This window comes from Cyprinus carpio, chromosome B1 (genome assembly GCF_018340385.1).
Source record: "Cyprinus carpio isolate SPL01 chromosome B1, ASM1834038v1, whole genome shotgun sequence".
Classification (NCBI taxonomy): Eukaryota; Metazoa; Chordata; class Actinopteri; order Cypriniformes; family Cyprinidae; genus Cyprinus; species Cyprinus carpio.
In genome coordinates this window covers 31,217,739-31,231,199 of record NC_056597.1, presented here as the reverse complement: position 1 = coordinate 31,231,199, position 13,461 = coordinate 31,217,739, and the positions used below count along the sequence as shown (strand labels likewise).

The 13,461-nt window shown below is 38.2% G+C and overlaps 1 protein-coding gene across 1 annotated transcript; it reads left to right on the top strand.

Moving 5' to 3' along the window:
• Nucleotides 1–1,265: 1,265 nt before the first annotated feature.
• Nucleotides 1,266–11,873, top strand: LOC109082588 (mesothelin-like protein). The gene is made up of 17 exons (XM_042717489.1): nucleotides 1,266–1,416; nucleotides 1,823–1,993; nucleotides 2,071–2,220; nucleotides 3,539–3,588; nucleotides 3,671–3,800; nucleotides 4,333–4,415; nucleotides 4,501–4,630; nucleotides 7,036–7,226; nucleotides 7,310–7,400; nucleotides 7,521–7,653; nucleotides 8,471–8,658; nucleotides 8,741–8,900; nucleotides 9,059–9,191; nucleotides 9,367–9,515; nucleotides 9,634–9,728; nucleotides 9,958–10,195; nucleotides 11,254–11,873. The coding sequence occupies exons 1-17, from the start codon at nucleotides 1,375–1,377 to the stop codon at nucleotides 11,337–11,339; spliced, it is 2,220 nt and encodes a 739-aa protein (XP_042573423.1). The 5' UTR covers nucleotides 1,266–1,374; the 3' UTR covers nucleotides 11,340–11,873.
• Nucleotides 11,874–13,461: the final 1,588 nt, after the last annotated feature.

Here is a 13,461-nt window from a genome sequence, read left to right as displayed (position 1 = left end):
AAACTCTTTCAGCGTTCCTCGGGAACTGGCGAACATGCAGCTCTTCGGTCAGTACAGCGTTCTGCTGAAGGGGTTTTCTTCACAAAAATACTACGTGTCTCTGCAAAAAAAAGAGGAAATCCGAATTCAGTGCACTGGGGTGAGGAGACATTTTGTAACAACGATCTCAATAACCCGTTTTTACTAACACACTCTTGGGGGGGGGGGGGTGCCAAAAGGAGGATTCTCTATAGGAAAACCCAGGGGGGGATTTGTTTCCCAAAGTTTTTCAACAGTTTTTTTTCCCCCCAATCGTCTTCCCCTGAGTGTGAACGTATCGGTCAGATCACTTTTCCGTTATGCAAAAATCATGGTTCGATGGGAATTTAGTTTCCGTCGGCTGTTCCCAAAGGTGCCTTCCACGGGCCAGCGACCTTTCACAATTAGAACCTCATTTTAGAAAGTGTACCCACCAACAAAAAGTCAGTAAACGAGCCATTCTCGTCAGATGAAGGCTAGATTAAATTTCACTTCACACACTTATCTAAATACTATCGTTTGAAAAAAGCCCCTGCTAAAAGGCCTGATTTGGTTTGATGGTTTTGGCGGTTACACTTTATTTTGATAGTCCACTTTAGACATTCTACTAACTATAAGTAACTTTGTAACGACATGTCAACTACATTCTAACTCTCAGAGTAGACTGTTAGGTTAGGTTCAGGGTTAGTAGAATAAGTTCATAGTCAGTGTGTTGTGGACCCATCAAAATAAAGTGTTAGCAGATATTAAGCAGACAGTCTACTAATACTCTAATCACTGCTAGTTGACATGTAGTTGCAAAGTTACTTACTGTTAGTAGAATGTCTAAAGTAGACTATCAATATAAAGTGTTACCGTTTGGCCACTTGTCTGTTGGACCATATAAACTATAGATCATTTTAGACCCACAAACCAACCCAGACTGGGTCATGTTTGTGTGTTCACAGTCTTCCTCTGAAGTTCCTCTGCTTGGCTCCTGCGAGCTCCTTCCTTCAGTTGAGTCTGGAGCAGATGAAGAACATCTCATCCAGCGTCCATCAGAACTGCATCGACATCCTACCTGAAGTGCGTACAGGAGTGTTTGAGTGTTAATGTCAGCAGAAATCAGCTCTGAGCTTAACCCGTGTGTGTGTGTGTGTGTGTGTGTGTGTGTGTGTGTGTGTGTGTGTGTGGAGTGTGTCGGCAGCTCTGGGCGAGTAACGCAGAGGTTCTGACGGTGGAACCGCCATTGTGTGGCTCTGGGGTCAGTCGTCCACGGGTTTGAGCACGGCTCAGATCAGCGGCGCTGGAGGGAACTTGCTGCTCAACACGCTCTCCGTGCTCAGTCTCGTTCAGGACTGGAACCTCGATCAGGCCATGATGATCATCCAAACCCTGCTGTCGTCTGGAGTTTACCAGGTACAGACCCCCAATACCTCTCAAAGCCCAACGAATCACACAACATGTACCTCTCAGGAACACATTGTAGTGGTGCTTCATTCCTGAGTGAATCAGTGTTGTTGAATGAATTGTTTGAATCGAAGATTCACTGAATCATAAAGCCTTTTTTTTTCCTGAAAAAATCAGTTGAATCAGTGATTTATTCATAAAGACCTCAGTTGTTTCAGTTCTTATTAAATCAGTGTTGTTGAACAAATTAGTTGAATCAATGATTAATTGAATATAACGACAGTTACTTATTTCATTCTTGAATGCATCAGTATTGTTGAACAAACCAGTGATTCATTGACTCATTTATACCGTTTGATTCACTTATGTCTGTTGTATAATGTTAGATGTCCTAACACACGTGTGTCTGTGGCAGATAAATAGTGTGGCCAGTCTGCAGAACTTGGGTTCGCTGATCATCGGTGTTCAATCATCAATCTTCAACCTAATCTCAGGAAATATCTTCCTTGAGGCAATGAAATCTGAACAGTTCGTGACCAACGTTGCCCGCGCACCTGTGATCATCCAGCAGACCATCGTCAGCCAGGTGACTCCCGTTCACATTCACACGGCTCTGGTTTGGCTCAGCTTCGTCTCGTGACGTCTCTCTCTGTCTCTCTTTAGATCATCGCTGTCAACAGCTCATCTGATGCCGTCATCACAAACGTTCCTGACCTCATGGCTACAGAAATCCCGCGTGTCTTCCTGCTGGATGTGCCGCAGTCATCTTCGGCTGCGCAGACGGTCAACCGGAAGAAATGGAAACACGAGCAGGTGTGTCAGGCGTCTGTCTCCTGATGCAGTGAAAACATGATCATTTCTGTTAGAAAAATTGCGGCTGCGCAGACGGTCAACCGTATATCTATATATTATATATATATATATATATATATATATATATAACACAAAAATGCAAAAAATCTTAAAAGTTTGGAAACATTACTATTTTTAATGTTTTTGAAAGAAGTCTCTTCTGCTCATCAAGCCTGCATTTATTTGCTCAAAAAATACAGAAAAAACAGTAATATTGTGAAAATATTATTACAACTTAAAATAATCGTTTTCTATTTGAATATACTTTAAAAAATAATTTATTCCTGTGATGCAAAGCTGAATTTTCAGCATCATTACTCCAGCCTTCAGTGTCACATGTAACATCCAGTCTATCACATGATCATTTAGAAATCATTCTAATATTCTGATTTATTATGAGTGTTGGAAACAGTTCTGCTGTCTAATATATTTGATGAATAAAAGGTTAAAAAGAACTGCATTTATTCAAAATCAAAAAATAAAAATTCTAATAATAATATTCTAATAATATATTTTCTTTACTATCACTTTTTATCAATTTAACAACATCCTTGCTGAATAAAGTATTGATTTTATTTTAAAAAAAGTTATTTAGAAAAAAAAATTACTGACCAGTAGTTGTATATTGTTATTACAAAATATTTATATTTTAAAAACATAGCTTCTTTTTTTTTTTTTTTTTCCTTTTTATTCATCAAAGTATCCTAAAAAAGTATCACATGTTCTGAAAAAATATTAAGCAGCAGAACTGTTTTCCAACTTTGATAATGAATCATCATATTAGAATGATTTCTAAAGGATCATGTGATAATGATCCTAAAAATTCAGCTTTGCATCACAGAAAATAAATGATAATTTAAAGTATAATAAATTTAAAAACAATTATTTTAAGTTGTAATAAAATATCACAATATTACAATTTTTTTTCTGTATTTTTGATCAAATAATTGCAGGCTTGATGAGCAGAAGAGACTTCTTTAAAAAACATTAAAAATAGTAATGTTTCCAAACTTTTGGTCTGTACTGTATATATCAAGTATATATATATATATATATATATATATATATATATATATATATACAAACTTTTGGTCTGTACTTGATTAATGACTTGTATGTTGAGATGTATGAAGCGCACATTAGAATGTCTATTTTGTATATGAAATGTATATTTATTGCGCATAAAGTCATTAAGGTCATGTTGTATGAGGAAGCAAGTGTGTTGTAGTGCATATGGTAAATAATAATAATGACACAGTTGAATTTCTCCTCCTCTCAGGCCGTTTTGATCTTTGAAACCGTCACTGCGCAGTTCAGCAACCCAGATGAGTGAGTGACGAGCTCTTATCAGTTAGATTAGATAGTGGTGTTTTAGTTTTGACCATGTTAACATGCGTGTGTGTGTGTGTAGCATTTCTTTCCAGGTGCTGCAGGGCTTCACCTGTTCACGAATCCAGAGCTTCAGCACTAGTAAAGTCATGAGTCTGATCCGAGGCTGCAGACGGCGAGTCAATCAGACGCTTGTCCTGCAGGAGTCACAGGTGATCAACACACTATCATTCACAGGCTTCTGATGCTTGTTTTACAGACCACTGCCATTCAAAATAAGATGCTCCTTCATGTTCTGCAGAACCTCATGAAATCTTTATAAAAGAATAGACTTCTAGTCTACATCAAACCCTTCAGCTTCATTATTTACACAAGAAAAATACTGACTGGTATAATTTTCCAATGCTGGATTTGACAGCAGAAAGACACGTGAAGCAGCAGCTGAAGCTGGACGTTTGTACAGTTATACTAAAAGAGCTTTTACTGGATAAAAACCTCTAAACTATCAATCAGATAACATGTTTGAGCACACACAGTTTTGAGCATGAAATCTAGAAATCTAGAAATTCATATCAAATATAATACAGTAGATTTAATAAGCTGATTTGCATCTTTGAATATAGTGCATTTAATATCTTATTCAGTAATTGACACAGATATGATGATGAGCTGAGATGTGCAGGAGAATCATTCAGACGAGTGTGAGCATGTTCATGAGTGTGTTTGTGTGTGTTTGTCCATCAGCTGACCTGCATGTATCACTTCATCAAGAGCGCCGATCTCGCTGCCTTCTCCCAGTATCCCACTGAAGTGCTCATCTATTACAAGTACGTCAGAAAGCACAAACACCTCAAGTCCTCAGTCACACTGAGTTCATGAAGATCATCATGTGTTTGTTTGTCTGTGTTTCAGCTACTCGATGGTCGACAGATCTCTTTGCCGCTCGTATTTCTCATCTCTGGGCACGGCCAACTTCTCTGTTCTGTCCAGTACACTGTCCTCCAACAAGCAGACTCTGTTCAACAATGCCAGGGACTGTCTGGTAATCAAAACACTCTGACATTTTTATATTAATTTATGCACATTTATGCACAATATGATGCATATTGGTGAGCCACACTTTAATAAAACAGATCAGATTTCTGAACTCAATTTGTCTAACTTTAGTTCACTGCATTAATTAACATTATCAATCTATGAAAAATACTTCTAAAGCATTTTTTTTAAATCTTAGTTAATGCAAATTTGAACATGTAGTAATTTAAAACTTTTATTAAAATCAAGAGTTGTATTTATTAATATTATTTAATGGACTTGAGCTGAACTAACAATGAAAAGTTTCAGATGTGCTGCTCATGGTTAGTTAATGCATTAGCAAATGTTAACTAATGGGACCTTATTGTTAAGTGTTAAAATGTATGAAAATTGGATTTATTGATGAGAAATATATAAACCACATTTTATCACAGTTTATTAGTACTATTAAAGAGATCCAAACTGTTTTTCATATACATTTAGTCATTTAGCAGTTGCTTTTATCCAAAGCGACTTAGGACAACAGAATCAATCAAAACCAACAAATTTATTTATGTATGATATTTATACATGTATGGTATATCATTAGCTAAAACAAAAATGTAAACTAAATTTACTAAAAAATTGTTACTTAAAATAAAATATATGTATATAAAAAAATAAAGATATTTCAGCTAGTTGCCATGACATCACTTCTCATTTTCTTTTAGTTTACCTTGAAGTACTAAAATGACTATAAATATATATAAAATAAGCTAATAAGACTTACAACACAACAAAATTACTAAAACGTGAAGTAAAATTAAAATGAAAACAGAAAATTATATCAAAACAATGATATGACTGAAAAATATGCATCACAAAGTTTATTAGGTTTGTTGAAACTGTGTAATCTAAATGTACGGAAAGTTTATATGCAATTAAAATATATGAATCTTAAATTTTGTCCTATATAATTTTTTTTTCTTTATGTACCATTTTATATAATACAGATTGTGTCAAAGCAGCTTTACAGTGTCAAACAGGAATACAGTTTGTCAATAATCCAAGTGGACAACAGCATATTTTCAGTTAAAGTCAGTTCATTGTTAATTCAGTAACGTCATCATGCAGCTCAGCTCAGTTCTCTTCAACAATGTGTGTGCAATCAAGCTGACAATGTTGCCATAAATTAGGTGTCCCCAACTTAGCAAGCCAAAGGCAACAGCGGCAAGGAACCAAAACTCCATCAGTGAGAGAAATGGAGGAAAAACCTCGGAAGAAACCAGGCTCAGTCGGCCTCAAATCTAGGCCCTAGCCCGTCCCTTGTTCAAAAACTTTTTTATGATCCACGAACCAGGCTGGATACGTACTGGATCCGGGTGACTGCAGTGATCCTCTGACTTGGATACAGACTGGATCTGGTGGCTACGGTGACCTCGGAATAAGAGAGAAACAGACTAATATTAGCGTAGATGCCATTCTTCTAACGATGTAGCAAGTACATCGGGTGTTATGGGAAGTGTTCCTGGTTCCGGTTTAACTAATTAATGCAGCCTAAAAATCCTTTAACGGATTTGGATATTAGAAATGTATTATTATGTTATGTGTAAGCCAGGTTAAAGAGATGGGTCTTTAATCTAGATTTAAACTGCAAGAGTGTGTCTGCCTCCTGAACAATGTTAGGTAGGTTATTCCAGAGTTTAGGCACTAAATAGGAGAAGGATCTGCTACTAATTGATGGCGGTCATATAAGTACAATTTGAACCATGCCAATGCACTTCCTCTGCTGCCAACATAACTTTCTAGTCTATTCAAAAGAATGCTGTGGTTGATAGTGTCGAATGCAGTGCTAAAACCCAATAGCACCATGGGCGTCACTAGGCCATTTTTTGTGTGTTTATAGGAATTCTTTGGTTGATTGTGTTGAGTGTGGTTAAAAGTTTGCGATTAGTTCCATAAACTGTACACGAATCATCACACCACAGGTTTCCTCCAGTGAAAATGAAGCACATATAAACGCATATACTTTATAAAACATCACTTAAATCTATCTATCTATCTATCTATCTATAATAAAAAATGAAAATCTTGGAATCGCCCCTGAATAGCACTAACAGAGAGATACAAGCATGATCAGATGATAAGAGAAGGTCATCTGTAACTAATTAGAGCAGTCTCAGTACTATGATACGGTCTAAATCCTGACTGGAAATCCTCACAGATACCATTTTACTTTAAAAAGGAACATAGTTGTGAAGAGACTGCCTTTTCTGCTCTTTCTTTTCTTTTTGAGTGTATTTATCAACAAAACACAAATTTCAGAGCTCTAATTAGATAAAAAGGTTCTCAGAATGAAGTGTTTGTCTGGTCATGTTTGAGAGATGCTGATGTGTATAAATCATCTGCTGTGGTGTTTGGTCTGTGTTTCAGGGAATCTCAGGTTTCAGGATCAGTCGGGATCAGCTGGATGTTTTGGGCAGCATGTGCTGTTTTCTGAGCGGCGAGTACATCCAGAGCTCAGACCCGTATGTGCTGGAGAAGCTCAAGCCGTGTGTGGATCTATCAGCTCAGCAGATCTCTGCGCTGGAGAGCGTCCTGCTGGGAGGAAACACCAGCTACGGGTACAGACACACTCACACACGTGTGTCACACTGATCTCCTGTGTGTTATATGAGCTCAGACTGACACCAGACCTTCCTCTCAGACCCTCAGACAGCTGGAACAGAACCACGCTGGACAGCCTGGACCCCCTGCCGCTGTACCTCACCACCAACATCTGGAGCAAGTTCACACAGGTGCGACCGCAGGAACCGCTCCAGCGACGGGAACACGGGACTGTGTGTGTGTGTGTGTGTGTGTGTGTGTGTGTGTTTCAGCGTTAACTCTCTGTCTGTTTCTGTGTATGTGTTTGTCAGGACAACAAGCAGAGGTTTCTGAAGACGTTCATCCGTGACCTGAGGAAGAATGATAAAGCTTCAGAGATGAAGATCCTCAACATGATGAATGAGGTCAACAAAATCTCACGAGTCAAAATCAAGAGATCTGCTGGTGAGAACCACTGCGGAAACACCACAGAACCGCTATTACACTAATGTTTGGGTCGGTGAGATGTTTTAATGCTTTTGAAAGAGTCTCTTCTGCTCACTAAGGCTGCATTTAACTGATCAAAAATACAGCAAAAACAGTGAAATATTATTACAATTGTAAAACAGCTGTTTCTATGTGAATATCTGTCAAAATGTAAATGATTGCTGTGATCCAAACTGAATTTTCAGCATCATTACTTCAGTCTTCAGTAGGTGTGTCATGATAAATCTATTCATGAATCCATTCTGCAAATTTTTTTTCTTTTTTCTCAGAATGCATGTGATTCTCTCTTGCATCGATTCTGAGCTTAGTTTTAAACATCAGATGGCACTGTATTTTTTAGAAACAGCCTTGCTTCCAGTTCCTTACACACACACCACTTGAACCTAAAATAATCACTCATAAAGTTCAAAAAGGTTGAAGTGAATTACAAGAGAGTTCATAGTGGAGAGTTCAAGTGCTCTTCTTTGTAGTTGAGTGTGTGGTTAAAAACTAGCCTAGAGCGCAATCTGCTGTTAAAAACTAAGCTCTAAATCCATTCCAGAGATTGATTTATCATTACACGCCCAGTCTTCAGTGTCACATGATCTTCAGAAATCATTCTAATATACTGATTTGCTGCTCAAGAAACATTTCTGATTATTATCAATGTTGAAAACAGTTGTGCTGCACAATATTTCTGTGGAACCCTTGATACATTTAGTTTTTTTTTTATTTCATTAAATGGGCATGTATTTGATATATTTGAAGCTGTGTGTTTTTCTCCGGTCTCCTGTAGAAACAGCATGCACCGTGGGACAGATTCTGCAGGCTCAGGTGTACAGCGACATGTTTCCGTTTGCGTATGATGTGACGCAGTTTAACGCCTGCTTGAGCGTCCAAACGCTGAAGGACAACCTGGAGGCCGTGACTGACAGAGTTTACGACAGGAGCTACCAGCGGATCATTCTGGACAAACTCAACCAGGTAAAACACTCACCTGAACACTGCTGTCACTGCTGTCAATCACAGTGTTGCTATAGAGACGTGTGTGTGTCCCGCCCCTCAGGCGTATCCGGGCGGACTGTCTGACGAGGTGCTGCAGGTTTTAGGCTCCGCCTCCCGTGCAGCCACACCTGATGATGTCAGAAAGTGGAATGTGACAAAGATCGACACGCTCTCGTCTCTGATGAACCAACGCAACGGAGACTGGGACGCGGAGATGGTACAGTGTGTGTGTGTGTGTGTGTGTGCAGTACTCATAATGTTATTCATGTGTATGCGCAGTATACAAATAAAAACTGATGTATGTTTTGTCTGTTCTTCAGCCGAGCCGATCATGGAGTGTTTTGTTCATTGGTGTGATGTTTTTTTTTTTTTTATGTGGAGCTGCTGGTCAGTAAGTATCTGAGTGTGAATGGAAACGCTCTCGGCAGTAACGAGCTGAACGCTCTGGGAGGAACGAACCTGTGTGCGCTGAACACCAGTGTGCTGATCAACATCAGGGCCGCCAGCGTGGAGTGAGCACACACACACACACACACACACACACACACACACACACACACACACACACCAATATAACCATGTTTTAGGGACTACATAGAAAAAGTAGAAGGTACGTTTATATCTGTGTGTTCTCTTTTTAAGAATTAGTAACTAAACGTGTGTGTGTGTGTGTGTGTGTGTTTGCAGGCGAGCTTCTGCTCTCTCTTTGACCAGCTGCAGCTCAGAGAAGAAGTCGATTCTGTTCAGTATCGCTCAGAACGCATTCAACGCAACAAACACACGCAGTGCAAACCCCGTCAGCATCGCGACATACCAGCTGCTGCAGAACTACCTCGGTAACAACACACACACACACACACACACACACACACACACACACACACACACACACACATGTATCACACTGCTCCTGTCAGGCTGAATGAGTGTGTGTGTGTGTGTGTGTGTCTGCAGGCGGTGCTGATGCGACGTTCATTCGTACTCTTCTGAACTCCAGTGTGAACATGGACGTGCTCACATTCATGAGTCTGAAGCAGAGCGTCATCAACGTGAGTCTCCTGTCAATCATTCACTTCAGTCGCTCCCGTCTGCTTCTGTGGCCAATCAGTGGTCGGTACTTTTGACAACACCGAATCATACATGTGCACATGTGAGAGCAGACTCTGAACTCTGGGTTTTTCTCTTCAGCTCATGATCTGCTCGTCCTCATCTGCAGGTGTGTTGTGTTCATTAGTCCTGATGCTGTGTGTGTGTGTGTGTGTGTGTGTGTGTGTGCAGGTGCTGATCGTGCCTGAGGTGAAGAGTCTGCTGGGTGTGAATGTGGCTGATCTGAAGAGGTATGAAAGCGCGGCACAGATTCAGGAGTGGATCAGGCTTCAGCTGCAGGTGGATCTGGACACGCTGCAGATCGGTCTGACGGGGGGCAGGAACTCCACCCTCACAGAAAGCACCGTCAGCACCACCACTACAGCTAGCAGCAGCACCAAAGCACCGTCAGCCCAGACCAGCACCACAGGTACAGAGACACACGGCGCCTCTGAGAGAGCAGGAGAGGAGACAGTCAGTTTCTATAGAAAATGAACAAACCACTAAAGTATGGCCTGCAGAAAAGCTATTGTACATACAGTACATGATGCTGTTCTTCAACAAACATTTAACAGTGAGCTTTCAGCAAAAAAAATAAAATAGTAACACAATCACAGAGCACAAAACATTTCACAAAACAGCAAAAATGTAGAGCCATTGTTTTGACAACAAATATTAAGAATACATTGCGTAATACATTTATAACATTTAAACGATATTTAAACAGATATTTTCAGAAAATTCATTTTAAATCAGTGTTCATTATAAAGTGTTATTTTACTATCATATCAGTAAAGTTTTTCTTATTTTTTTTATTCGTTTTAGTTATTTTTGTACATAGTTAAACTAAATATTAAATTGTATTTTTACTTTTTTATACTATCTATAAATTTTAAGTTACTTTTTAATTAAATTTTAATTAGTAGTGATTAGTGTATTTGTTTTATTTTTGCTTAATATCTGCTAACACTTTATTTTGATGGGTCCACAACACACTGACTATGAACTTATTCTACTAACCCTGAACCTAACCTAAGAGTCTACTCTGAGAGTTAGAATGTAGTAGAATGTCTAAAGTGGACTATCAAAATAAAGTGTAACCATATTTATATTCAAGATTACATTTATTTTAATTCAAGTTATGAAAATGTTTAGTTTTAATGAACTGTAGTAACCCTGTTATTATGCCCTTTTATGTCTTTATATATTTAGTTTTATTTTGTTGACTTGTTATGCAACAGACGTTACATAAATATGATGATACTGAATTTTTGGAGGACAGAAATGAAAAAACAAAAAGGTTTTAATTCATGATAGGTTTGAACATATAAACCACTGAAGAGACTGAGACAAACCCTCCTGGGTGGAGTTGTGCTGTAGATGCTTCATTTCTGTCAGTCCTGAGTTTGTTCTGATCCACTGCTCTTCTGTAAATGTTCATCTGCTGATACAGAGCTCACATCTCAACATCTGTGTGTCTCTCTGCAGCTGCTGGATCCAGAGTCTGGTCACCTGTCTGTCTGCAGCTGCTCCTATTGGCTGTTACCACGACGACACTGCAGCTGCTGCACTGATGACATCGTCATCTCTGCACTTCCTGTCTTTCGGTCTGTCTCGTGTTTTTTCATGAACTGACATGAACTCTTGTCTGAATCCCTCTGGATTGCGTTGGTCACATCTGACTCGTTCATATGACATTAAAGATTCAACAGTGAAGTGCTAAACCTCACAAACATCTCAATAAGTAATAGTAATAAATACAAGGGTTCTTGTCTGCATACATGAGAGAGACTCCAAACTGTAACCAATGTGATATAAATCTGTGTTGATTAAAGCGTAAGATAAATAAATGCATGCTTGTTATCCAGGTCGTCAGTTTCACATATTTAATTCTATATTACAAATATTCTCATTCTCTCTTGTTATGACTAGATGAGTTGTATTTGCTCCTGTGCACATTCTTTCCTATTCTTTATTCACTCAGTAGAGTTCAGTGTGGTGTGTGTGATGTGAGTTCCAGCACACACACATTATCTTCTCTGTTTGCACTGAGTGATGCTGAGGAGCTGTGTTATAGGGCATCGTTTATAAAGTGTGTGTACGCACAGATTTGATCTTAGAGTGTGTGTACGCTTAAATCCACGCCAGCGCTCATGTGTGTAAAAACTGCTTAGCTTCACGTCAGGGTCTGAGCAGACACACACTTGTTCTTGTCGGAGTGCTGTTCTGAATGAAAGGATTTGGTGATCTTTTATGTTAATGACATCAATTAAGAGTCGTTTATAAGCAGTGAGCTGAAACCATTCAGTCGCACGCAAGCTTAAGATCATTTGTGATTCATAGATTTCACATCTGAAAGAGATGAGTATGTGCGTGTTCTGTGCACACGTTCATTCTATAAATCAAATGTACACATATTTGAGAAATGATCGTAAGATCAAATTTAGGATGGTTTCTGCTCAACATTTTATAAATGAGGCTCCAAGTGTTGCCAATCTAGTGACTTTGGGTCTCATTTATAAAATGTGTATGCACAGATTTGAAAGTACGCTAAAATCCACACCAACGTTCACATTTTTGATTTATAAAACCTTTGTGTAAAAGTGCTTAGCAGCCCATCAGGGTCTAAAGCAAACATACGCACTTCACCTTGTGACAGAATCAGAGCACTGCAAGTATTTGGAAATCTAAGCAATTCTGCTGCACGTCATTCTCAAGTAAAGGATTTGGACATTGACTGGTGATCTTTTATATGCTAATAACATTAATTAGTGCACATTTACAAGACGGAGTTCTGAAAGCATTCAGCCACACAATATTTATAGATTTCACTTCTGGAAGAGAGGCATTCACACGTTTAAATAAATCATCTGAGATGATGGTTTCTACAAAACATTTTAAATTCTTACAGAAGAACGTGAACTTAACAAAACAGACCATTTATTAGACTTAACTGAATAAGAGATTAATTTTACAGAGTTGTCATAGTTAACTAAGACTAAAATTGAAATCATTAAACATTGTTATTTGAAAAAAAAAAGTTAAATGAAATAAAATATAAAAACCTAAATTCAGCTCATTTTCATTTCATTTAGTTCATCTTGATGTTGTAAAAAAAATAAAAATAAATAAACTAAAACTGAAAATAAATACCTGAAATATCCCAAAATGAATGGCTGATGTATAAAAGCATGTACAAGCATGGACTACACACTTATATATAGCAAATATAAATCTTGCTCTAAATTAGCTTCAACAGTGAACTGATTTACCTGCCATGAAGAACATTTGCTTACACATACAAAAAATATATTTTTTGTAATGTTTCTATCAATTAATAATTTGAAAGACAGTCATTGCAGACCAAGTATGTTTTGATAAAGCATTCTTTTTCTTGTATCATGGAGAAGATGAGCTGCTGTTTTAAAAACGTTTTAAAAGATGCTCCAAATGTAGAATCAGACCGATGTTTAAAAGTGGAAAAGCTTCTCTTCCTGAAGAATTGAGACGAGTTTAGCTTTCCCAGCATCTCTTTGTCTTTATTACTATGTTTTTTGTATAATGCCACAGATTTTTCTCATACCGTCCTAACTTGTTAAACTCCCTTTGTTTTCTGAATATTATTCCTCATGCATTAGCTGCTGCTGAAGCAGTTTATCTGCAATGATCTGGACATTTGTAACTCTCTGAATGAGA